At 51.4% G+C, this 26,681-nt stretch overlaps 1 protein-coding gene across 4 annotated transcripts; it reads right to left on the reverse strand.

The window, feature by feature from the left end:
- Positions 1–368: 368 nt before the first annotated feature.
- Positions 369–26,320, reverse strand: LOC136020324 (opsin-5-like). 4 transcript variants are annotated; one of them, XM_065691328.1, is made up of 6 exons: positions 26,283–26,320; positions 8,941–9,028; positions 7,178–7,340; positions 6,492–6,619; positions 4,157–4,485; positions 369–2,816 (listed from the first exon to the last, which is right to left on the reverse strand). In XM_065691328.1, the coding sequence occupies exons 2-6, from the start codon at positions 9,026–9,028 to the stop codon at positions 2,262–2,264; spliced, it is 1,263 nt and encodes a 420-aa protein (XP_065547400.1). In that variant the 5' UTR covers positions 26,283–26,320; the 3' UTR covers positions 369–2,261. The 4 variants fall into 4 exon arrangements, with proteins under 4 accessions (XP_065547400.1, XP_065547401.1, XP_065547399.1 ...); XM_065691329.1 differs by lacking the exon at positions 26,283–26,320 and adding an exon at positions 17,155–17,222; XM_065691327.1 differs by lacking the exon at positions 26,283–26,320 and adding an exon at positions 10,741–11,994.
- Positions 26,321–26,681: the final 361 nt, after the last annotated feature.

The raw sequence follows: 26,681 nt of genomic DNA on the forward strand, positions 1-26,681 counted from the left end.
AAATCCCAAACCTGGCTGGGGTCTTGTCCTTGGCCCCATCCCAGGGTGGCCCTGAGGGGCTCCAGGAGATGGTGGCAGCTTTTCATATCCGTGTCCTCCAGCAGGAAGCCAGCCCTTGGTCACCTTTCTGGAGGCTCCTGTCCACCCAGGGCAGTGACGGGCAGCAGCCACAGCCAGGCTTGGCTGAGGAAGGAGTTTGCTGGCCCCAGGTCCCCATAGCCTTGCCAATGGGCCATGGCCTATCTCTGTGGTCGCTCACCCGCAGCAGCAGCGCTCCCACCCCGACCGCGCGCAGCAGCAGGCACAGCTTTGAGATCCCCATTTACCCCGGAGCACGGCCGCTAACACGTAACTGAGCCAAGTCAAACGCCAGTCTTGCACGAGCAAGTTTACTTTAACAATGCACAGTATCTGGAATGCGATGACCAGCGAGCAGTGACCCCGAGTGATTCCCTTGTGTGCCAGAGTGCCCTGGAGATGGGGCAGCCCCACGCTGTGGGTGCGAAGGGCAGTGACCCAGTGACCTGCACCCTTGCTGGAAACCCCGTCCTCCCTCCTGGTTTTAATCCCGTCCTTTGCAAACACGTCCATGCCGGGGCTGGGGGCTGGTTTTTGCATGACAGGAATAGGAAGCAAAGGCAGGACCGTTGCTCCCTGTGTGGCCTTTCAGTTACTACTTGGCTCTTGGGCATAAACCCTGCCCCGACCGCCTGCAGGTATCACAGGTGGGCAAAACCATCCCGGTAAGATGCAGGAGCATCCCAGAGGTATCGAGGACCCTCTCTGGTCACAGGGAAACTGCCAGTTCAGGTGGATCAGGGGAAACGACCAAGGGACAAAAGCAAGAGCATGACTGCTGTGTGCTAATGAGAGCTGTGCAGCAGCAGCTGGTAGTGAAGGCACACACAGCACCCTTGCACGCAGCAGCCGCCCTCCCCAACACAGAGCTCACGCTGGCTCCATTGCCTCCTACGCTGGAATTGAGCCCAAACATTGAGGCGCAAACCCCTCGGTATTCTTCATGCTTAGGTTTAAGTTTGTAGCTTAAATGAATGTGTTGTTTGCTGCCCCTCCCCAAGGGCATCCCCTTCCCTCTGTGTTTCTGCACACCCTGCAGCTATCAGGTCTTCCTTGAGGTGCTGCGAGTCCTTGGAAGAGAGGACCCTGCTGTGTCTGCGCTAAGCAAAGGCAGTGACAGATCCTGGGTCTGGAGCGATGGCTAAAACCAGCACTGTTGGTGTCTGGAGAGAGGAGGGAGAGCTGGGGGTCAGCGGGCAGGCAGAGCACAGGCAGTGCTCATCCGGGCAGCGGCTGTTTCCCATGTCCATGCAGACACAGGTCACTATTCCCATGTAGTGCATCCATGACTGAATGCCGCAGCCCTGGCAATGGGTTGTGGTGCCGTTTCATTCATTAACCAGAGACAACGTCAAGCGCTCCCACGAGTAACTGCCTGGCTGGGTGCTGGTGGGCAGCGCATTTCCTACCACTGCTGCTGACTCTTCCCATCACATTGAATGCATTGATTCATATATGGGACATAACCAGCCTCTCTCAGCACTGTCTCACTCAGCTTCTGCCCTGTCTCCAGGATGATGCTTGGCCACAGATCTGCAATTCCCTGCCTGGAGAGCACAGCCTGGGGCTGCTATTACTCACACCAGGATTATTCCAACCCCAAACCTTACTCTAAAGACGAGCTCCCATTTCGATCGATATGATGGTGGTGGGTTTGTGTTCAAATCGAGGGAGTGGGGTTAGGCAGCCTGCACAGAGTGGTCTCTTGAGAGGTATATCGAGATGCTTCATAATCCCAAGTGAGGTAGCTGAGCAGCACCGTCCTGCTCCCGTCTGGGAAAGGACATGGTCAGCAGGAGCTGGCGCCAGAGGTAGGACACCTCTCGGGCCCTCCCTGCCAAGAACAGTTTCTTAAGACAACCAAGTTCCTACTTGGTCATCAGAGCACCAGGATGGAGAAACAAAGGCCAAGGGCCCAGAGAGCAAGGCATGGGATAAACTGGACCCTGGACTTGCCCCCTGGGCCGATTCCAGGCACTGGGGTTTGGTGTTTTGTTTGGTTTCTCTAAGTGCAAAGCCTCGGCTCTGAGCTGCAAGAGCCAGAGCAGAGGAGGAGGCAAGGGTGGTGTTAGACGTCACTTTGTCTGCAGAACATGATGGGGACCCACTGGATACACAGGTGAGAGCTGGGTTTGGGGTGATCCCCCAGTGCCCTGGTGGGAGGCAGCGGGGCAGGGCCAGGCTCAGAGGAGGTCTTTCATGATATCCGATGGCAGAGCTTCCCCCACCACGTTCACAGCGCTCAGGCCCGACCTTCTCCTGGTGACAAGCACCATCACCTGCACCGTCCTCTTCAGGCGCGGCGGGCACGCAGCCCCATCGGCCAGCATGGCCAGGGGCGCGCAGCGGGGCGAGGAGCCGGGCGCCCGCGCGGGCTTGTGGCACTTGGGGTAGGTACTGAAGCACTCAAAGGTGTCGTTGCAGCTCCTGCAAGCCCCGGGGTGGTCCCCGAAGCCCGGCGATGGGAAGGGCTGGAGTGCGGCGCTGGGGCAGCCGCAGCAGAGCAGGGTTCGCATGGCCTGGAGGAGCACCACGTCCTTGGAGAGGAACTTGTGGAAGTTGGGCTTGAAGAGCAGGTACACCAGGGGGTTGTAGAGCGTCGAGGATTTGGCAAAGACGGCCGACAGCACGAAGGCAAGCGCTGGCACTTGGCTGGCATCGCCCAGCACTGCCCACAGGGCAACGACGGCGTAAGGGGTCCAGGCAGCCAGGAACCCCAGGCACACGGCGATGCTCAGCTGGAACAGGAGGAGATGGTGGTGCCGTGAGCCTCCTGTGCACCTGTGGGATGCTGAACCCCCCCCGCCCCCCGAACTCAGCCGCGTGCAACAGGACCCTGAGCAATTGGTCACATCCCAAGGGAAAGGTGCTGAGCCTTCTGGAGCCATCCCGCTGGAGCCCTGGTGTGTCAGACATCAGCAGTGACTCAGCATGTCGCAGTGTGGTGCATAAACCTGCACCCACTTCAGGCAGCTCGCACCCTGTCCCACCTGGGAAACACGGGAATTGCCTCAGCCCAGTGGGTGTCAGATGGGTACAAAGGACCCAGGCTTGGACCAGGCCAGCTGAGTCCAACAGCCCTTTGGGAGCACTCAGCCTCCCTCCAGCAATCTGTATAGAATCACAGAACAGTTCAGGTTGGAAAGGACCTTGAGACCATCCAGTTCTAACCCCCCTGCCATGGACAGGGACACCTCACACTAAACCATCTCACCCAAGGCTTCATCCAACCTGGCCTTGAGCACTGCCAGGGATGGAGCACTCACAACCTCCCTGGGCAACCCATTCCAGTGCCTCACCACCCTAACAGGAAAGAATTTCCTCCTTAGATCAAATTTAAACTTCCCCTGTTTAAGTTTTAACCCGTTACCCCTTGTCCTGTCACTACAGTCCCTGATGAAGAGTCCCTCCCCAGCATCCCTATAGGCCCCCTTCAGGTACTGGAAGGCTGCTATGAGGTCTCCACGCAGCCTTCTCTTCTCCAGGCTGAACAGCCCCAACTTCCTCAGCCTGTCTTCATACGGGAGGTGCTCCAGTCCCCTGATCATCCTCGTGGCCTCCTCTGGACTTGTTCCAGCAGTTCCATGTCCTTTTTATGTTGAGGACACCAGAACTGCACACAATGCTCCAGGTGAGGTCTCACGAGAGCAGAGCAGAGGGGCAGGATCACCTCCTTCGACCTGGTGTACAGACCAACTGAGAGGCTCTGGAACTGGGCCAGGCTCAGACCCCTCCTCTAAGCAGACACAAACCTCTCCTTGCAGGCCAGGTTTCCAAGCTGCTTTCTTTTTCGTTTGGGCTTTTTTAAAGGATATCCACCTTTTTTTTTGACATGTCCGCGGTAAGTTACAGCACTGCTTGTAGCCTGGGGCGCAATGACTCATCAAGCTGCTTTTATGGTCTTTCCCAATGTAGCTGAAAATGAAATCTCCTCCACCTGATGGCTTTAAATGAGAGCCGTGCTGTTCCCCGCACTGATACAAACACCTGGAGACGGGGTCCCGCCACATTCACCTGCCCACAGAGTGCTGGGCTGGGGACACCCCCAGACCCCGCAGCACCCCGGAGCCTCCCCTACCTTCACGACCAGGCTGTGCACGCTGCGGGCTCTGCGCTGGGGGGACGTGTGCTGCCGCACGGCTCTGCGGGACCCCCGCACCCTCCAGAGGATCAGCGAGTAGGAGGCGAGGATGAGGAGGCAGGGGAGAAGGTAGCAGAAGATGAAGAGGGCGAGGATGTAGAGCGTGGCCTCTCTGCTCGAGGCGTTCCACATGATGCAGCAGGCTGTCCCGTAGGGCTCGGGGCCGTAGCTGCCCCACTCGGCCAAGGGGGCTGTGGCAAACATGAGGGCATATGCCCAGATGCACAGCAGCAGAACTCCGGCGTGGCAGGGAGAGAACTTGTTGCCTGCAACACAGGGATCAGGGTGAGGACGGGTTCCCGTGGGTGAAGGGGAGCAGAGAGTGGCGCTGGGGACCCTGAGCTGCCCAGGCACAGAGGATGGGGCCGACTGTCCTGGGACACAGACAGGGTCCCTGAGCAGGGCACTGCTGCAGCCATGGAGAAGGCAGAGCCATGCCAACGCTCACCCCAGCGCCCCAGGATGCACAGGTACCTCCCCAGGCCTTGGGGTGGCCAGAACAAGGAACCAAGACAAACAGAGGGGTTTGCCATAAACCACTGAGGGTTGAGGACCAGCAGGGCAGAGCCTCTCTGCTTGGGGAGGAATTGCTGGAGGTCGTGTGGCCACTGGTGGAATGTGGGGGGACAGAGAATCATAGAGTCAGCCAGGTTGGAAAAGACCTTGAAGAGCATCAAATCCAACCATTACCCCAACCACCTAAACCATGTCACTGAGGGCCTCATCTGCATGGTTTTGAATGCTTCCACTGTCATTGGAAGGATCTTTTCCTCTCTGGCAGACTGAAACCCTGGGAGAGGAGGGGTTTCTTCTTTTCTGCCCCATCCCCTGTCAAATCTAAACCTCCCTGATCTTCCGAGAGCTCAGTATAAAGGGCTGCACCTTCAGCCATACATGGGAGGAACATTTTTCTTTAAAACCACGCAATTAAAACCCCATTGAAATTAGTAATTTCCTCGTGGACAAAGGGCTGGGGTGTCACAGGGAGACAAGCTCCATGTGCCAGGCTGCCAGTGCCAGCTAATCTAGAGCAAAACCTGTGCAGGGAAAAGCCATGGTACCCGGGCTGCCTTTTAACAGCCCCCTTTTACCTTTATCTTTCCTTCCACCTTTCTAGTGATCTCCTGAGCCGTTGTGCTGGCACATAACCGAGGTGCCCGCGCTGCAGCATCGTCCTTGAGGCTGCTGCCCAAAGCAGGTTGGTGGCTGGCAAGAGCCACAGGCTCAGGGCAGGCAGCAGCAAACCATGGGAGAGGGGTGAGGATGCGCCCTGGGGCTGGTCTGGAAATCAAACCCATATCCTTGGTCTCACGTTCTGTTCCTGGTTTTGGCCTTTAACCCAAAGTCTGTTCTGAAGATAGGTCCTAGATGGAGGGTTTGCAACTGGCCTGAGGAAGTTAAGAAGCAGCTCCAAACAGGAGGAGCTGTAAATGTCCAGGGGACATCCCCGTGTCCCCTCGCTCCCTCAGGTGCTCTCTGCAGTGGAGGCCCTCTCCAAAGAGCTGGTGCCCAAGCTTAGGGCTGCAAACATCGCATTAGCTCTGCAGAGGAGGTCCTGGTAGAAGTAGGGCTACAGAAGTGAGCTGCAACACTGCAAACCCGGCCCTTCTGTAGTCATTATTTCAGTGAATTAAATACATTTGGCCCGTGGCTCTCCCACCTGGGACAGGGGAAAGCAGCTCTTCTTGCAGTGCCAGAGCTTGTGGCTTCCCAGAGCAGGGTCTGCTCTAGTCTAAGCACAAGTCTGATGTGATGGAGCATGTCTAGGGAAGGGTAATGGAGCTGGTGAAGGGTCTGGAGCACATGTGTGATGGGGAACAGCTGAGGGAGCTGGGGTTGTTTAGCCTGGAGAGAAGGATGCTCATGGGAGACCTTCTTGCTCTCTACAACTACCTGAAAGGTAACAAGCAATAGCACAAGAGGAAGTGGCCCCCAGTTATGCGGGGGGAGATTCAGACTGGAGATTAGGAACAACTGCTTCACCAAAAGGGTTGTCAAGCATTGCAACAGGCTGTCCAGGTATTTAAGTGATGTGGCACTTACTGACATGGTTTAGTGGTTTAGTGCCGGGTTAATGGTTGAACTTGATGATCTTAAGACCTTAAGGTCTTTTCCAACCTAAACTTTCCTATGACCCTGTGTATTGACTGGGAATAGGCTGCCCTGGGGCAGAGTCTTCCCAGAAGAGGTGGATCTGGCCCTGTAAAGCACAAAGGTTTACGTTAACAGAGAGGGGTGTAAGCACAGATCAGATAGCACACCCAGCACTCACCGTATGCTGGGTAACAGACCTTCAGGCAGCAAACCGTGCTGAGCACCGTCAGGCTGCTGAGGCTGCACAGCCCGAACAGGACCCCGCAGAAGGCGTAGAGGGTGCAGACGGCCTGGTTGAAGAGCCACCTGCAAGGGGAAGCCTGCGGTAACCCCAGCCCTGCCCCTGCACTGGGGGCCATGGCCGGCAGCCCCTGCCACCCCCTGCATGGGGATGCTCACCCTGCTCCCTGCTCTGGGTATTTCCCATCTGCTGGTCCCACAAAGCTGGCCCTGCATCGGGTGGCTGTAACAGGCTGCACATGTACCAGCTCCTGACTGCCCCAAAAAGGTGCATGATCTTGCCCTAATTTGTTCCCTGAGCATCCCAGTGACGAGCACAGATGGAGCCTTGGGTATAGGAGTGCCGTGATGCACACCAGCACGCATCACTGCAGTGCCCATGCCTCATGGGTGCCAGCTCAGAAACACACCACCAAACCCCTTTAACAGCAGTGATAAACCTGAGGGACAGGGAACAGCAAAGCACCCTGCTGTGGGATGGATCCCTGTGAGGTTACACAGTGCCCCAGTGCCACCAGACTGACCCCATGAGCCCATACATACCCCTTGCCAGGAATCTCCCCATTTCAATACCAAAATGCACCCAGGGCTGTTTGCCAGTACAGAGCTGCCTCCACAAGGTACCTGTGTGCAAAGAAGGATGAGGCAGCCAAGGGGAAGAGCGTCACTGTCATGCTCAGGTCGCTGATGGCCAGGTTGACGATGAAGAACTCAGCAGGCTTCAGCATGGACCTCTTCCGATAGGCCACCAGCAGGAGCAGCGAGTTCCCAAAGAGGGACATGATGCCTGCGGACAAGGCAGAGGAACAGTGCTGTGCGTAACAGAGCCGGGAAAGGAGCCAGGATCATCCTGAGAAGTTTGGAAGCAAACACCAGAGATGTCTACAGAGGGTGAAAGGGCTCCAGGCTTCCCTGTCTGGAGCGGGCTGAGCAGGGGAGCCCGTGGGACCTGCAGAGCTCTGTGAGCACATCTGGAGCTGCTTTACATTGAATCTGATCCCTTCCCCTTCCTGAGGTCCTACAGAGGCGTTTGGTAGGAGGGCAGGGATGGGATGGGACTGCAGTGGGCTCCGGGTGCAGGATCTGGCCAGAGTCACTTTTTGCAGCTGGAAGGAGCGAGGGGGCACTTCCTTCCAGCTAGATAAATAATGGGAGCTTTGTGTGATTTCTCTTCTGATGTGAGGCCAAGGAGCTGGGCCCCTTCGTCTCTTTAATTTCTTCCTGGCAGTGTCACTCCTTGGGTCTGTGTTACCCAATATCACGGTAACAAAATAAACAACAAGAAAGGCATTGTGAAGATCAAGGAAAATCCAGACTAAACAAAGGCAGGCTCTTTGCTATTCATGTATTTAAAACAACAGAGGCGATTAACATTTTATAACGAGAGCTTTCTCGCCTTTTTCACTACGTAATTGTGCTGTCATTGAAAAGAGGTTTCATTGTCCTCAGAAGGGGAATCTTTGCTGTTCTTGGGGCAGGTTGGGTGGGATGAGAGCTTCTCCCTAATGGATTAGAGCGTAAATTAAACGCCATGGTAAGAACCAGCTCCCAGAGCTGCTGAAGTTCCCCTCAGGAACAGGATTCCCACACAGAACCTGGCCAAATCCAGAGCTTTGGAGGGTTTGGAATGGCTGGAGGGTAGAGCACCGAGGTGTTTGTCCTCCCCAGCCTCCTGAGGCGTCTTTCCCCCAGAGCTAGTCTCACAGAAGTACAGTTTAGTGGCTGTGTTAACGCTTCGGAGCTGTAGGTGCACAGAGGACTGCTCGCAGCCCCAGTGATGTGAGCATCCCTTGGCTTCCCCATCCTCACAGGCATGAAAGACTCTTGGGAGACAAAATGCTCAGGGCTAAGAAAACCGGGAGGCTTTCCTTTGCTCCTCATTCACTTCTGATCCACACCAACCATGTCCAGGCTATCTCAGAGCACATCCTAGCCCCTCAGTTTTGCCTGCTGGCCATTCAGTGCCACTAACTCCAAATCACAGGACATTCATCAGCACCTTCTGTGGAAAGGAAGGACCAGCCTGAGGTCTAAATCACCTTCAACAGTCATGAAGCTGGCAATGCTAACAGAGAGTCCCCATCCATCTCACACCAGGTGGCTGCAGTAGGAGTTACAGCATGTTCCTAAAAGGTTGTTCTTCAACTTCCCAAACACTTAAAACCATGACTGGTACTTGCAATTCCCTGGAGAGGGGAATGCAGCCACCCAGCTTTGGCCAGCTCATCCTTTATGAGTAATGTGGGAAGGGCCATTTTGATGCTGCTGCTAATGACTGAACACTTCTGGAAGCGCCAGTGACTACAAAAGGCCTGACTGTCTCTGGCAGGCAGGCACCTGGGCCGCCCGCAGCAGGGACACAGGTATAACAGGCTGTCTTTCCTTACCAAAGACCAAGTAGAGCGTGCCAAAGATCAGGTCTTCTCTCTCCGATAAGGTGGAGATGAACACTGAGGTGTTGGACGCATCTCCCATCTGCAAAGCAAGGTACAAACACAAGTGAGAGTGAGCGCTGGCTGATGAAGGAGCGCCTGGCTTCCGAGGGCAGCTCTGACAAGCTCCTGGCACTGCACTACAGCGGAGCCCGCAGCACACACCCCCCGCGGCCCCACCACTCGGGAGGTGGCTTTGTTAATGCTGGTGCAGCGCTGACCAAACCGGCTGGGCAGGGGGCTGATGACAGGATCAGGCTGTTATCTCACTTGATTACTGCTCCTTCACTTACAGATTTTACTGATCAGCATTGGCCTTTGGGTCTGAATCTTCTCCGCGAGCCCCAGCCATGCGCTGACTGCAGCAGGCGCTGTGTGTTTGCACATGGAGGCTTCATGTCTGCAAAGTACCCACCTCTTCCAGGCTTGTGGGGTCCTTCACATGGCTCCACCATCCCTGTGTCCACATCAGCAGAGAGGTGGACTCTCTTTGTCCTACTCTCTTTGCGAGCCAAGACCTGTTCACGTGCCATCCCAGCAGCATGTAATTGCCTCTACTGTGAGATGCGCACCGTGTGTGTGAGAAGGGCCATGCAGACAAACGGACTTGCAACAAGCTGCTCATCGAATGCCAGGCCCAGGAGACCCCACAGCCGGGGACACAAAGGAATTGTCACCCCCATCATCACTGCTCCTGGTGGGGACCTTCCTTCTTCAGCTGTAACTAAATGTGATCCCTGCTGTGCAGTGCGGGCGGTGAAGAACGTGAGGGTGAACACGTGTATTAACACAAAAAGAACAGTAGTAAAAAGTCATTCCCTTTCTCAGGGTGCCTGACTCACTCATTGAGTTTTATCAATATAATTAGTTTCCCTGTTATTTTGTGCAGCTGAGCCAAAGGTTCCCAAGTGCTCAGGAAGTTAATAGGGGGTAGTAGAGCAGAACAGCAGACGTGTTCCAGGATATTCACTCCCTTCACTGATAACAACTAAATGGAAAAATATTGTGTTCAGGTAAAATAAAGAAGATGGGGCGAGAGAAAATAATGGTTTAATTATATGTTTCAATAGCTGTTAGCTTGCTTGCTGGGATGGTTAATGCATGCAGGATTCCTGCCTTCTTCCCCAAGGTCCCTACCTGCATGCTGCGGGAGAACTGCCAGGGAGCAGGGGCAGCCATGGCTCGGTTTAACCCTCACAAGTGCCACCAGGCTGCTTATTCCTGCCCCATCACCTCGTCTTCTTAGGGACACACTGGGCTGGAACAGGGAGTTAGCCTTATGGGGAGGAGGTGAGTAACAAACTGCTGTGAGGTCATTTGGGAGCCATCGCATGGACCAAGAGCCATGGGAGATGGAACCCCAGCTCTGCTGACATGGACTTCACAGAGCAACTCCCCCTGTACCGAGGTGAGAATGCCCACCTCTCATCCAAGGCTGCATTCAGATAGATGGAGCTATTTAAAGTAATGAGTAAACTAGCTTTGAGTGTAACTGTATTTTAAGACACTAATTTAAGACTCTAATTGGCATTCAATTGGTGCCAAGAGATCCTGTCAATAGTTTCTGTGTTACTGGCCCATAGAGCCAAATACAGATGGGCAATGGCTCCTCTGGTTTACTTCCTGGCTTTCTTGGGTTAGGTGGGCACACAACCTATGGCATATTTACAGTTCACATTTACTGCTTTTCAGTGAGCCTATCTCAAGCATCTGATGTTAAGCAATCAAATATTGTTATGGCTGGTGCCTACACACCGTGAGGATGATGGAGTTGTCTCTGCAGACCAGACAGGATGCTGGCTAATTCTTTTGTTAATGGGAGCTGCAATGGTCATCCATGCTCCTCAATTCACTTTGTTGAACTTCAGGTCTCTCTGGATGGTTCCTGCTCCCCTTGTGAACAGAGGTGGTGGAAAGCAAGAGAAGTGGTCTGTGCAGAGCAGTCCTGGCCAGTGTGTGCTGGACAGAAAGAGGTGTCATGCGGTGAAGACAGAAGGAGCAACAGTAACCCAGGTTTCGCCTTGCTCGCTCTAGTAGACACGGCCAAAGCCCTTGTGCTGCGGGCAGGCTCCTTGAGACCCGTTCTGCCCATGTTACTGGTTCGACAGCTTGGTGCAAGTGTGATTTTAAGTTAAGGTCCATTTACATCCTCCTGCTCAACTGACAGAGGTGCTCAGGAAGCTGGGCAGCGCTCGCCTCCTTCCCCAGCTCATTTACTGGCTTTTAGCAATGAGAAAGAGGTTCTGCACTGGCCCCATCCTCCTGCCCGGGTCTGAGAAGCCTGGTCTGTGGCACTGTATGGGCATTGTGAAGGCAAACGCACAGCCCGGCTGTCTAACCGCTTCTGTCTGGGTCTCCTACTGCAAAAGAGCTTCCTGCCACGAACTTCACATTTGGAGAAATGATCACCACAGCAGTGATTTTTCCAGTGTTTTGTTGCGCAAAACAAAGCATTCATTTAACAACAGCGTGTGTTTCACCAAGCAACTAAACTGTTATCCACCAGCGGTCTGATATGCAAGCACCTATGGGGAAAAGCACCAAGCAGTGTGATTGCCCAGGCAGGCTGACAGCCACAAAGCTAGCCTGTGCTTGAACATACCAAACATCTCCTGTCCTGTCACCAGTATGCACAAATACAGCACCACCGCTTTGCATGCACTGTATTTTGTACACACAGTTTGATGTTTGGCCATTTAATTCATTACCTTTTAATAGCTGCCTGCTAAAATATGTAAGGAAAACATTAACATTTGCGTCTTAGAGGCTTCCCACTTTAAATAATACAGGGCTGGTGTCAGAGCAGCAACTTGGCTTGGAGGACTTCTCCTTGCCAGCCCAGCACACCCTTGGTAGATGAATACTGAGCTGGTTTTCCATACACTTTCCTGGCTGGTGAACATTGCTTTCTCAGTTCTGCTTTGGCACTGCGGTGTCACACATTTGAATGTCCTCATTTACAAGGTACAGTTCATGGGCATGAGCTTGCTTTCCTTTGTTAACATAACTGACAAGATGCTTGCTTTACACCCTCCCTACCCTCTCCCTATTCATTTCACATGGTCACAGAACAGAGAACTGAGCCCTCTCAGCGTGGCCCCACAGCAGATGCTGCTTGTGAGAAGTCACTGTAACCACCATCCGCTTGCTTGCGCTTTCCAGCTGCTCCATGCACTCCCTGGCCATCCCCTTAAACGTCTAAAAGCATAAGTACCAGGGTACTCAAGGTGCTGGTCTGAGCAGCAATGAGCCAAGATCCACCCTGAGCTCTGCCTAGAGGGAAAAGGGTTTAGGCAGGAAACTACCCCAGCTCATATTAACTTGGGGGGCTGCGCACCATTCCTCAGCCTGCTTTGAGTATTCACTGCCTCATCTTTCTGCACTGGCACTGCACTGAAAGCATCTCAGTGCTTGGCTCGCCAGCTGCTCTCAGGCTTTCCCCTTAGAGGTTTATGCTGAAGGTGACTGTCCCCTCCCTGTGTCCTCAGCGTGACTGATGGCACCCGCAGCTCCGGGAAGCTCCTCCCTGCCTGCCTGGCCGAGGCACTGGGACGTACCGGTGTCCATCCGGGTGCCTTTTCCTATTTGCTCCCTGGGGGCTTGGGGGATCGAATGAACAGGAGTCCCCAGCAGAGCCAAGCCATCCCAAAGACCCCGGCACAGAGGTGAGCTTTAAACCGTCCCTCCTGGCCCTGGTCTGTGCTGGGCCCATCTTCCAGCAGACATTAAAGCAGTAACGAAACTGTTGTTCCCTGCTCTGGGTGCTGTAGCTCCAGGCCCTGTGCTCTCAGCGTGCCCACTCTGCAGGGGCAGCCTGCAGAAAGCACCACGACTCCGGCAAGGTTCCAGCCCGGTGCAAGCCGGGCTCTGTGCACCGAGCACACGCTGCTGGCTGCAGAGAAACCGCATCACCTAGGAGGGGAGCACAGGGGCTCCGGGCGTGGAAATGATTTGTCCCTTCATGAGATCAATCATTCCAACAAAAGGATGCTCTTGGATACCTGGTACTGACCATGCAATGGGGACCCCTCGCAAATGCTTTCACACCCAGGGTTCAAGCTGGACCTTTCCTTTTACCAGCCGTCCAGTGGAGGTTCCCCCTGGAGATTTTCACTGACAATCCCATCGAGTACCTGAAATCCCTAGCAAGGAAAAGGGAAACATTCCCTCAACTTCCTTCGCCTGCCCTGTGTGGATCTTGTCCCTGCGCTCAAATCCTCACCATACCATGCAGGGGCTCATAAGGAACAGCAAAACAATGCTGCTTGTGCTGAGGTTTTGTTTAAAATCTTGCGAGTCATTTTATCTTAGGAAAAAGCATCGATGGCAAACCCAAGCTTCAGTGGAAGATGGCAGGCTGCCAGCCAGCCATGGGATCTAAGGCTTTAGCTGAAAAGAGCAGGCAGAACTGATGGGATGCTGCAGAAAAGTTCCCTGAGATTTCTGCATCACAAGGAAGCAGAAGAGGTTGGAGCCCAACTTCTCCCTTTTTCAGGCCACCCTCTAAAGGGTTTGTGAGCAGATGGGGTTCCCTGCTCACCAGCACATCAGGAGCAAGGCAGGATGGGAACATCACTGATGCATATTCTTAACTGTCAAGGTGAAAAAGCTGCTTCAGAGTATTTGATTTCACAGCTAACGAAAATCCAATCTCAATGTGTTTCCTATGATGAATGTCCTGAGGAGCCCACCTCTCCCTTCCTTGTGTGCCAAAGCATTTTAATCGATGCCAAGGTTAAATATATTAGAAAACCACCAAGTTATTAGACCCACAGTGTGACACTGTGGATGTGAGGGAAGGAGGGATGAGGGTTTGCTACATATTCATGAGCTTCTGAGTTTCTTGAGAATGTGACTCTTTCTCCTTAACTACAAACAGATGAAAGGTGGGCAAAGCTCCCACAGGCACGTTCCGGATGTGTGCACTGTGAGCCTGTGCCTTTGGGATGAATGAACGTGCTGCCAGGTGGTTATAGCTCTGCCTAGGGCACTGAGTTACAGCACTTGGACACACAAGTGCCTTCAGCGTTGCTTGTTGCTTTGCCCACCCCTGTGTGCAGCAGAGTGCAAGGAAGGGAGGTGATGAGAGCCCTGGGACAGGGCAAGCTGGGTGAGACCCAGCCAAGGGGCCATGTGGAGCCACATCCCATGGGATGGAAGTCTGGCAAGTCACCCTGGGAGCAAAGCTGGGGCAGAGTGAAGTAGATGTGGAGATGCTGGCGATGGGCAGTCCCCCCTGTACTACGGGTGGGCCAAGGGACACAGCGCCAATGGTGAAACGAGGCTATGGGTTTATCTCCTCCACAGATGGAGCTCAATGCTTCACAGGCCAGTGAACATCATCCCTCTTACTCTCCTGTGCTCTTTGGATATTAAAGAGTGTCTGTGTACAGGGACAGGTGATTTATACCTCTCTGTACCAGACGAGTCACTCCAGCCATGAGAATGGCGTCCTTCATTAACCTAATTAGAAACAACCTTCATTTAGGGCTGAGCAAATCATTCCTGAAATTCACATAACGCATAGATCTCCCCTAAGCCATATTTCAGCCTTCCTCAAGAGCCCTTGGAAGCAGACAATGCTGAACACAGGACACACACTGCCCCTCTGAGATGCTTTAGCAAAGCATCAGTGTATTAAGAGCATGGAGTCTGGGAAAAAGGAGGGACTGTGGTCACACAGCTGCACCGGGGATGAGACAGGGCAAGGCCCAGCATAAACAGTCTGGAAGGAATTGTTCCTGCTCCTTGGCGTGCACGCACACACGCAGCAAAGGAAGGAGAGAACTGGCAAAGCTTGAGGACTTTATTTCCTTCAGCCCCCTGGCAGGTCTCCATCAATACATCAAGGGAGCTACAAGTGTCCTGTGAGATCAAGCTGGCAGAAAGTAACAGTAATGCAGGGGAGATGAACTTCTATTTCTGGCGTATTACTTGGGATAGACCTTATTGTTATGGTTGTGCTTGAGCTATTTGTAAAGCAGACGTCTCTCCTTGTAATACAGGAAATGACAAAAAGGCATCTCTTGCACTGATAGATCTGCTGATGTCATTGACACAGGGACAATAAATCCATTTCATAGAGATGCAGAGAGACATCATTTTTGTGTCTGAAAGGAGATCACAGACTGGAACCTGTAAACTTCCTGCAGCTCTGTGCAGCACAGCAAGTGAGGATCCGTACAGAAACCACTGCAAAAGCCCCAGCCTTGCCCCTGCTGCTGTCCCTGGGGGATTGTAAAGCCTTTACCCCCCCGGGATGAATTAGGAGGTGGTGCACTTGTCAGAGCTCCTCTGTGAGGGGGATGCTGTGACCTCTCCACACCTGGCCCCAGAAGGTACTTACATGGTCTTCACCCTTGGAGCAACAAGACAGTGGGTAACCTCCTTCCCTGCCAGTTCACAAGCCTGTCCTGGTTCCGCCTGCCTGCTGCAAACCCCGAGCTGCTCCCTCAGGTGAGCGTGAGACAAAGAGGGAAGCATCCCTGTCTGCATCGGGTTTAGTGGAGAGTCGCAACCTGCACGAGTATCGGGTACCAAACACGTCCACTTTGGGCAGAAACAGCTGCTGGAGTTTTCTTACAACTCAAAAACATTTCAAACCCATGACTGTGCTCACGCAAAACGAAACCTGTAATTCCTCTGGGAGAGACTTCACATGAGAACATCTCATTGGGAGCTACCCAGCCAGCACAACACAGCCCTTTAAAATCAAACTGCTCGGCCACGTAGTCCTTGGGCATACAAAGCTGTTGAATTTGATTTAAGCTCCATTGCTCTGACTCTGTTCTGAGAAGAGACAGGCTGTGAAAGCTCCTTTCCCCTCAATTTAATCAGACTTCAAAATGAGATGGAGTTTTCCAAGCAGCTGCTGCGACAGGTACATTACCAGGAAACCCTCGTGTTCCGCATCACAGACCCTATTCTTGCATTCACAGGAAGAATCAAGCCTAAACCCACATCCCATGTCTGTATCTGCCACCTGGGAGGGCACTGGCAGGGCTGGAATGGCTGGACCACATGCACTCGGTCTGTCTGAAAAGTCAAGTGTTTCATATTGTATGATTGTCAGGTTTGCCCTTTTCATCTCCAGACTTGGACAGTTGCTTTCCTTCCATCAATGTGCCACAAAGCCTGAGCCTTTCTTGGAGAGGAGGAGGAAACCTGATGAGCCTGGAAACTCAGCTGACCTCCAGTCTCTTCCAATAGTACATAACAGGAATCGATTTCTGCAATGCCTAGCTCAGGAGAAGCTTAGACACTGCTGCCTGCCCAGCAAATAAAGCAAGCCTTAAGAAGTCACAGAAGAGGAAAAGAGCACAGCTGAGTGACTGCTCAGTATGTGAAGGACAATTTGCAGTGTAAGAAGGCAGCCCCCAGTCCCCTACCTGAAATCACTTTGTAGGTTAGTGCTTTCCTGTGCTAGGACTGCCCTTCCCCATCAGTCAGAGACAAAACAAGTCTGCTTTCTGCCTCCTATTAGCCCCCTATGACTCCTTTGCGTGGCGGTGCAGCCCCACGCACACATGCACCAGTGCCCGAGCTGGGGAGTGGGGGGTCTCAGCCGCCACTGGCACCGCTGGTATCCCCCCGGGACACGCAGCACAGCCGCGGTGCTGTGCTCCATCACCCCAAGCCCCAGGGACACAGCTATGGGGCCCAGCTCCCTGCCCTCCCGCCCATGGGACACCTACAGGAACCAGCGCCCCCCCCCCCTTACCTTTCCGGAGGAGCCCCGGGAGCTCCCCGCAGCCTGAAACTTGCCGGGGCTCCCGCGGCAGCTCCGCGGGGCGGCGAGGGATGGGGCCGGGGGCGCAGGATCCGCGGGAGCGCGGAGGCTGCCAGCGCGGCTCAGCACCGGCGGCCGCGGACAGCTCCGCTCCAGCCGCGCCGCGCCGCGGCTCTGCCCTGCCCGCACCGGGGCTCTGCCCCCGTGTCCCCGTCCCGGCCAGCTCTTGCACGGCAGGGCCAGCACGGGCGGCTCAGCCCGGACACCCGCCCTCCCTGCACCGCGCTGCCCAGCAAGCGCTCAGCCTAAGCCCCCCATCCCCACCAACTGGCCTCAGAGCTGCTGTTTGCACAGCGAAAGAAACTGAGGCACGGAGAGTGCTGCTCCCTCCCCTTGGCCACCTCCTCTCATCCCCCCCCAAGAGCTGGTAAGTCACTCACCTCTCCCTGAAGATCTGGCCGGCCACCCGGCACAGCCCCATGCTGCGCTGTGAGGTGCTCCAAGGACATGCTCGGAGTGACGGGGAGGACAGGGAGGTGGGGATCGCTGTGCTGAGCCTGTTGCCAATTGGAGCTGGGTTTTGTTTTCCACCCAAATCATTTGACCTGTCTCCTCTTGGCAAAACACAAGTCACGACCACCACTTAACCATGCGTTTTGCTAATTCTCTCTAACCCAAGAGCTTTCCCTTGATTGCCAGTTAGAAATGGGAGCAACATCAAAAATCCTGGCACTCCTTTTCAGAGCTCCAAATATTGCCAGGACTGCTGGTCAGTTTGGGTTTCTGTGCTTTAATTTGCTTCAGAAAGGAAGCCCAAAGCTGGAGAAACACACAGCAATAGCCTTACGTTACTTTACGTGCTTTGGAAAGAGCCTTCATGAGAAACATTTACGGACTAAACAGCTATGTAAATAGATACATACTGAGATTATTACAGACCAAAAGTTAGTTGTTGTTTGTGTTCCAGAAACACAAAGGCCTCAGCCAAGTTTGAGGCCCCGTTGTGCAGTCCCCTCCGCCCAACCAGAGTTAACCCAAAGAGCCTGACATCCACCAGGGAATGTGCCTCATTTTCTCCCTGGGATGGACCTCAGTGAAGATGTTCACTGGCACACCAAGGGCCACAGAGAGTCCTTGGCAGAGTCATGCACTCAAACAGCAGCAGCAGCACTTTCCACTCCATACTGCACTGTAACAGGGACTGCAAATGGTTACTAACTTTGTGGGCACATTTGCACAATTGCATTGTATTTTCTTAGCACAGTTTCCTTAGGAAACAGCCCTCCATCTCAGCCTGCGCCTCCTCAGCAACACCGCTCCTCCCCAGTAGCACTTCATTCATCAGCTGTTGTCACCCAGATTTGGAAGAGGGATTGAATACTTTGAGATAACTTAGCTCCCACTTGGTTTGTGCAGTGGGGAGCGACCCGAAGGAGCTGGCTGAGAAGGTGAGAGCGCTCAGTGGAGATGCCATGGGGCAGGGAGCTGATCACGCAGCACCCACGGACCCCTGCTCACTGCCTCTCTTCTTGTCTGCAGGCAGTTTCAAGAGAGATGGAGGAGCCAGGGCTTGTGGAGGTGACGAGACAAACCCAACCCTGCAGGAAACCAGACTTCATAAGGTTGGCTGTTCATGGAACAGCTTTTTCATTGAAAGCCCAAGCACATAGGGAGCCAGGCTTAAATCCAGGCCCACCTCACTCTTTCCACATTGCTTTCTTACGGCAACAGTTGAGGCACAGTATGATCTTTAGAAGAGGACTTTTGATCTGGGGCTTCAACCAACAGGTTCATTTCTAGAAACCAAAATTGACCTGAAGCACAATTCTTTGCTGTGAATTCTAGAGATTTTGGTATAGTCTTTGTTACCCCACACACCCCATTCTGTTTTCTAAGCTTCTTCCCCCCCAAGAAAACCAAACAGACCCCAAACAAAAACAACCCCAGTAAATAAACAGGAAGACAGAAATGAGTATCTGAGCTATCAGTCCCCCAAAGGAGCAAGAGCCCAAACGACAGAAAATGGCCACAGGACGCTGGCAGCATTACAAAGGCAACACAAGAGGGATGTCAAACCTACACAATGTCACCCGTCCCAGAACTAATATTTGTGGCTGCCAGCCAGGAGACTGAAGTGGGAAAGACTTGCCAAGTAGGTTACAGCCCAGAGAGCCCTGCTCCCCTTTCAGCACCAGCATTAATCACAGCACTGGGACTGTAATCCTGCTCCAGTTTCCTCTGTCTCTCCCTCTCTGCCCCATGGGCCATAGGCAAAGGCTAACTGGAAGTCTTCAATTCCTCTTGGGCCACCTCCCAAAGAGACCTACTTGAGTTCAATCTCGAGGCTGAAAGTACCTAGTTTTGCTCCCAATCCATTGCAGCTCATTTGTACCAGCTGAGGTGGCTTTGTACAGCAGATCCTGTTGGTCCAAGGTCTTGCTTCCAGCTATACCTCTAAAGAGACCAGGGTTTAACTGTCTAGATGCCTGTTTAATCCTGTTCTCCTGACAAGAACAGGTTTCCTGTTGGAAGATATTTTATCTAGATGCTTTTGTAAGTCTGTGCTAACCAAAGCCTTTTCATGTAATTAAACATTTAGGTTTTTAAGGATACAAATGCAGTATTTGCAGCATAATTGCTGAAAACTGAGGAGAATGGCAGTGAGCACAGGGACATGGGAACTCCCCTGCTCACTGGTGAGCCAGGAGGACACTGCAGCAACTGGTAACAGCTTTAACAGCACCAAACTCCAGACCTAGGTTCCAGATTTCACCTTTGAAATGAAGCTTATGGGCTCTTCCTCTTAGAAAGAACTTGAAAATGAAAACAAACACACAATCAAATTACTGTGGCTCTTCAAAATGGGGATCTGGGTTCTCCTTCAGCCAAGAGAAGCTGGTAGGGGAAGAAAATGCACACGCAAGTGTGCACACGCTAGACCTTCCTGTCCAGAGGAACCCAGTAAGTGATGTTATAGTCAAAGAGCAACGCAGCTCATCCTTTAAAGCTTTCAGCCAGCTCTGCACACAGTGACAAAAACCCATGAGAGTCGCCTCGCTTGTCAGCTGCACTGATGAAATGCTACACTCACCAGTGCTTGCTCAGCTTCCAGCCTTTCGGGGCAGCTCCCTGCTTCCTCAGCACTGCTCTCCCCACAGGGCTGGCCCTCCTGCTCCCCAGCTGGCACATGAGGGGGCAGGTATCGCTTTTGCACCAGGTGAAGAAGGGACAGTGCAGCCCAGCTGCTACCCATCGGAGGTGCTCTGTAGTGCTGTGTCCTTACCTTAGCATTTATGAAGCCCAGATGGTGAGAAGTAACCTGAAACTCATCCCTCTGCCTTGTAGAGCTCACCACCAGATACAGGACCCTTTCCTGGGAGCACCCCATTAAAATGCTGGCAGCACACCTCTGCTAAGTGGTGGAAATAAGGAGATGAGACCTTGAGAACCACTTGTCTGTGTGTTTGGACCTCCTTCCCTGTGGTTCTATCCCTGTGATGGAAGTCACTGACTACAAGCATTTGTAAGCGTACCAGTGTGTTCAGTCATTTAAACTGCATAATTGTGCACCTAATTTGTATGTGCAAATACTACAACCTTTTCCATGCAAACAGGGTGGATTTTAGTGCTCTGATGGTACCAATGTTTTATCTTAAAATTAGTTATCTAGTATCCTCTGTGAGCAATTCCATCATTGATATAGGCACTGACAAGCTAAGGGGCAGAAGGGACTCCACATTGTTGCAGTCAATCCTGAGACTGCTGAAATCCATGGACTTGGGTCTGTGGAATTTTGTAAGAGGTCTGTTCCTGATTACTAATGGCATTTAATTCACCCCTAATCATCTCCTTGACTCAAGTGGCATCTTAAATCACAATTTGCCACCCTTAGTCTTATGCCATGTGGTTTTTCTTCCTTTTTATGAAAACGGACATGGTTTCACCCATTTTAAAGGTCTCTGGCAATGGCAGTACTGAATACAGTACGGGTAATTATTCAGGCAAATTGTCCATGAAAGCTGTATTGTTGGCAGGTAACGGTGCTTACCAGTAGCTGTTCCTGCTTACATGAGTGACCTTTACAGGCGATGAAGGGTGCAGCCTACACCTCAAGCTCAAACCTGTGTATCTCTTCTAACCGCACATTTCAGTTTTAAAAGGGGACAGACATTTCTAATAGAAAACAATAAGGAGACAGCATTTAAGGATAACACACCAGGAATGTTAGAAATTGAAGGACTGAGCAGCACATGAAAATACCATTTCCTTTCAGCCTAGAATTCTTGAGTTTGAACACGAACATTGTTTTAACACACTGAACACTGATGTCAGGAGTAGATAATTACGCACATACATCATTTACACACAGCACAGCAGTGGCACGTCTAAACGTCTGGTGAAACATTTCATCTCCATTCTAATGACTTCTTAGGAACAAAGTCTTACAGAAGCCTCTCAAACGAGAAGATCCTCAGTGCAAAGCCAAGAAAGAAGAAATTCTACCACACTTGAACCACTTCTTTGCAAAGCTGGGTGTTTCAGAAGGTTTGCAATGAAACACAAGGCTCAGACTGGAGGGGCTGGAGTACAAGAACATACAGCTTCCCACAGTCTCTGCTGCAGTGACATTCATGTCCAGCAGAGGAACAGAGCAGTCACAGATGGGATTGCCTTAAATCACAACTAGATTTTCCACAGCTTCCAACTGATGCCCTTAGTAACCCGGACCAGCCCCTGGCTAGCACGCAGAGATGTTAACTGGACCATGCCCTGTGACCCTGTGCTGGCAGGAATAGATTTGCTTCCAGCATCAGGACTCTCCGTTTGCCCCTCAGAAGAAAGCCGAGTGCAGGATGTTGTGAGGCGTGATTCAGATCTGTAGAATGTGTTGACGTCCCGAGCTGGGGATCTGTTCTGAATGTTTAATTTTTATTTATCACAGCCTAAACAGAAAATCAGTCAGCAACATGCAAATTAAAACTGAACCATTAGAGGAGCCTACAAGAGAAAGGAGGTTTATCCTTTCCATTATGCAGCAGTGACAGATACAGATTGGGAACATGGTCCATAGCATGAACATGAAGCCCAGCTGCAGCCAGTGTAGCAAAGGACAGTTGTCTGCAGAAACACGAATCAAAAACAGCACATCTGTGCAGAGATTTGGAAGCACACTGCTCAGTCTACAAAGAGGATGTGAATACTTTTCTCTCTTGTACACCTAGTTTCTTCCTGCTGAATAAGGCAGCAAGTACTGCAAATTGCTCTCATCAATAATCAAGCCAGGAGAGGCAAAAATAAAGTGACAGGGAGCAGAGATCTAGGGCTCAAGTGGCAAAACAGCTCTGAGGATACTGTGCTCCAAAAATATAACATCAAAAGTATTCATGAGAGAGAGAGAGGTCTGAATAATCACTTTGTATTGGTCAGGGAAGATGGGAGACTCTGGGGGTGGCCTTGCCCTTCATGGTGTTTCAGGCATGAGTCCTTTCCATCACCTCCCAAGCAGATGAACAGCAGGATAATGGGATAGAGAGGAGGAATTAGAGCTGTTGTGCCCCACAGTCGTTCACCTGTGAAGCAGCAGGCTCAGGGAAACAGCTCAAGGAGGCAGAGCGAGGATGTGCAGCCCAGACAGGGCAACACTGCACATCAGCAGGAGGCAGAAATTCAAACTCCCGTGGGAAAGGGTCATGAATCAGAGTAACTAAAGATAGCACAACCCTGAAAAAGGGTCTCTCCGTCAGTACAGAGGGGGGTCACAAAGAATATGAGTCAGCCAACTGCTCTGTGCTGCCCAAGCCAAATGCTGCCGTGTCCTATACTGTCAGGCAATGAAAGGAGCCTCATCCTTCAATCCAGTGAAAAATTAGTCCGTGGATGTATTCATGGGACAAGGGAGTGCAGAGACAACTGGGAGGAAACTATCTTTGTACTCGCCTGGATTAATGACTCAGAGAGCTGTCCAAACAGATGTGTCAGATACTGGGGATATCTGCAGGCAGCAAAAGGCTCGGTACAAGATACAGACATTATCTCCACTGTGCAGGCCAGCACTAGTGGGGAGTTCCCTAAGACACAGCTCTATTTTAAGCATGAGGGGCAGCAACCAAACATCCATGTGTAGGGTAGAAAGGTATTGATGCGCAGATGGGGACACTTACCCACTCTGCCAGTCATGTGTAGAGCACAATGCTGTACAGTACCAGAACCAAAGGGTGAATCTTGCATGTTGCATGATGTCCTTGATAGGGATTCACTTCTGCCCTTGTTTGATGTTCTCTGTATCTGGCCATCAGCACAACTACAGCCCAGGCTGCAGGTTAATGCAGAAGCTTCAGGTGGGAGCTGAAGGAAACAGTAGCCCTTAGGAGGATTTGCTTGTCAGCACTTTGTATGAGCACAAAAAGATCACATGAGACTAAACCAGCCATTCTAAACAATTATTTACCTACTCACATACTGCTCCTTGTGGTACAGCCAAAAGAAATGCATATACTGACCAAACACAAAGAAAACATGGCTGGCAGTGGGCTAACGACCTACCCGCTGTGACACAGCCGGCTTAGGCCTCTGAAAGTCCCTGCTCCTCAATGCCTCTTCCGGTCTCCAGCCAAATGGCATCCTTAGAACATCCTGTCTCAAAGCATAGTTTAATTTTCAAGGCATAGAAGTCCACAAAGATGACGGGCAACACTGTCCACCAGCCAAAGCCAAGGTGGAACCTTCATTTCTGAAGCTATACAAGCGCAGAAAACACTGTCTTGACATTGATTTCCCTCCTAATTCTCAGTTAGGAGTTGCACTCCATTAGTTCTTGCTCACATTTATCACCTCCACACAGAACTACTGAATAAACCCTCTTTCCAGCATTCCTCAGCCTGGGTTGGGAACTAATTTTCCTGAACAAAGACTTTTCTCCCAGCCTTTGCCTTGTCCTGTCCATGGCGTACCTGCAGAGACCTTGCTATGCACATAGAAAACAGAATCAGCAAGACTGGAAAAGACCTTTCAGATCATCAAGTTCAACCATTACCCCAGGACTGCCAAGACCACCACTGAACCATATCACTGAGGGGCCTCATCTACATGCTGTGTAGATATACCTCCACAGGAACAGCTCCAAGCTCTGCTACTGAACTGTTCCATAACTCCAGGCAAGTGGCTGACACTCTGCCTTGCTACCTCCATCACACAACACTGACAGCGCACCTTTTGCAGCTCTTGGAGTGATACGAAGCTTTGGTGGCCAAATTGAGATGAAGAATTAAGTCAGTGCAGTTCCTCACTCGTGCTTCCTTACATGTGAGAGAAAACCTTTCACTGACAGAGGTGATAAACCCTTGTGAAAACCCTACTATTGAACCCATTTACTGGTAAGCACTCAGTAGGAAGGATAACATTGACATGACTTGCCTGTAGTCCGTGACTGGCCCAGGAACGTGAAACCCCAAAGCTACCAGCACAGTTTTAGTCAGGTCTGCCACAGGAAACTTTAACAGAATGTCAGCAGCTGCCAAGCAAAAGTCATTCAGGACAATCAACAAGACTGTGAAAGAAATGTGAAGTCTTCACTAAGGAACATACTTGATAATTCAGTGAGATATCAGTAAAGGGCTATGAAAATAAGCAGTGATGAAGTAAGAGAATCATTTGTGAAGGAACAGAGCTCATGAAGGACAACTTGGACATTATTTCAGCTAAAAACAGGTATCTACAAGTAGATTAAATACAATGGAAATCACAGAACTGATACACTAAATAAAAAGTGTGGAACTGAAAAGAAGTATTTGGACTCTGCTCAAGCGGCTATTTTATGCCCCCTACAGAGAGGCTCAAAGGGATTGAACACAGCAGATAGTTTGTAAGTCACTTTCCAGCTCCGCTGCCATGCATGAGCAGGGTGTCTTAATGAACCATTATCGTCCCCACTTGGCAGAAAACACGAAGATCAAGTGAGGTCTCCAAGCCAGCCAGCTGCCGCTAAAGTGTTGCATACTGCCACTCTTGGCTTCCACTCAGACCACAAGAGCATTTCATTTTAGAGAGCAAACTGAGAGCAGAGAATAAAAGCACTGATTGCAACTGCATTCATTAAGCAGACAGTGTCCTAAGCTTTAGAAAAGGCAGAGCTACAACATAATCAATGAGGTCAATGTTATTTCCCTGAAAGCATGCACCTAACATGTAACCTTGATAACAGCAGATTGAAAGATGAGTTCTCTTTCAAGACAGGCTTGGTCAGATTCATAAAGACAAAGAAAATCACCATAAATAGACAAAGAAGAAAATTCTGAACCAAAACTGCTTGAACACAGAGCAATGTAAAGCCTCATCCCACCTCTCAGTACCCCGCAATTATTTGACTAGAGCAGGGATGTACCAAAACAGTTAGAGTACATCATACTAATGACATGAATCTGGAACGGACTGCTTCCAGTTGTGGTGTTCTCCCTTTTTGTGAATCACACCATCTCACTCAGCCTGTTTCCCCACCTGCAAACAGCGTTAGCAGTATTTATTTCACATGGTACAAGGTTCTGCTTATTACCTGTTTGTGCGTGGGTCCAAAATCTGCATGCAATGTGCTTTCAGCACGCCAGTCACATTTTCTCCTTTTGTATCTCCCATGTACATTTTGTACCTAACTAACCCTACCCTTTAGTCTGCTGTACCTTGCTGTGTCAAGTGTCTTACAGACATTTGTGTCCATTGCTTCTTGTATGCAACACTGCTCACTGCATCACTGCCTTAAAAAGATGGGGAGAAACCCCACTATATGTGTCTGAAAAGATTTAGCCCCACTGGCTGAATTTTATCAACTCTCACTCCTTTGTGTTCTCATCTCATTTTATCATCACCAGATACTTACCTAGCCTGACTGGGGTCAGATGCCCTGGCCTATGAACTCCTGAGTAATCCTGTCCTGAAGAGGCAGCTCAGCATCTTTCCACGTGGGTTAGGGGTGGATTTGAAGGGCAAAATTTTGTGAGAAACAACACTAGGTGATAGCACTCATTTAAGATAGACCTATGCTACAAGCTACACATGCTGTTGCCCAACTTCCTACCATCTGTACACCAAACTTTCAGCTTTATGTTAAATAGACATTAATCCCATGCTTGTATACTTAGATAGAGGCATGCGATAACACATATGTTGCTCTTGAGATGCACTTCCCCCCTCACAATTTGTGCTTGTGAATGTAATGGAAATATAGATTAAAATATATGTTTCTGTTCTTGCATTTGGCTTTTCAATGCCACCCACAATTCCCAATGCCTGAATATTCTGGCTTCTCACATCCCACTTGTTGGCTGTGATTTGAATGCTGCCTGCTACTTAAAGATCAGCTGGCCAGAGGTTAACCCTTACATTTTGAGACCTTCTCCCAGGCCCTCTCTAAACCAGCCCTGTTCAGCTCCACAGCCCCGGGCAGGAGACTGCAACACATCCCTGGGACCACTCTGGGGGCTGGATCCCACCAGTGTCGGCACTGCTGGGAGAAGGCAGCGCACAGTAACCAGGGTGCTCCCTCTCCACCTTCCCCACCATGAAGATCTCATCTCACCCCTTGTCAGAGTTTCTCAGCAGTGAAACTTTAGTGAAGAGACTGAAGCAGAGGGGAGCAGGGCCAACATCTGTGGAGCAACAGGCTGCAGGTCCTGGAGCAGGCTCTGGTGCTGGGAGTTGAGGGTTAGAACTTGTCTTGGGGCTGCTTTCCTGGGAATCAGACAAAAGTCAAGAAAGCAAACGGCATAAAACCCAAACATAAGCAGGTAGCACTCAGACCAGCTAAGAACCACCCACAGAGACTGCAGCTGTCTTGGTCGCAACAGGGCATACCTTACAGTCACCTTTCAACAGCAGGACATAGAAAACTCTTCCAGGTCATGGCTATTTCATAGTACTGATACAGGCTGAGCCGCAGGGATGATGCAAAGGGTCTATGTGCTTCATGAACTTATCT

This window comes from Lathamus discolor, chromosome 11 (genome assembly GCF_037157495.1).
Source record: "Lathamus discolor isolate bLatDis1 chromosome 11, bLatDis1.hap1, whole genome shotgun sequence".
Taxonomy (NCBI): Eukaryota; Metazoa; Chordata; class Aves; order Psittaciformes; family Psittacidae; genus Lathamus; species Lathamus discolor.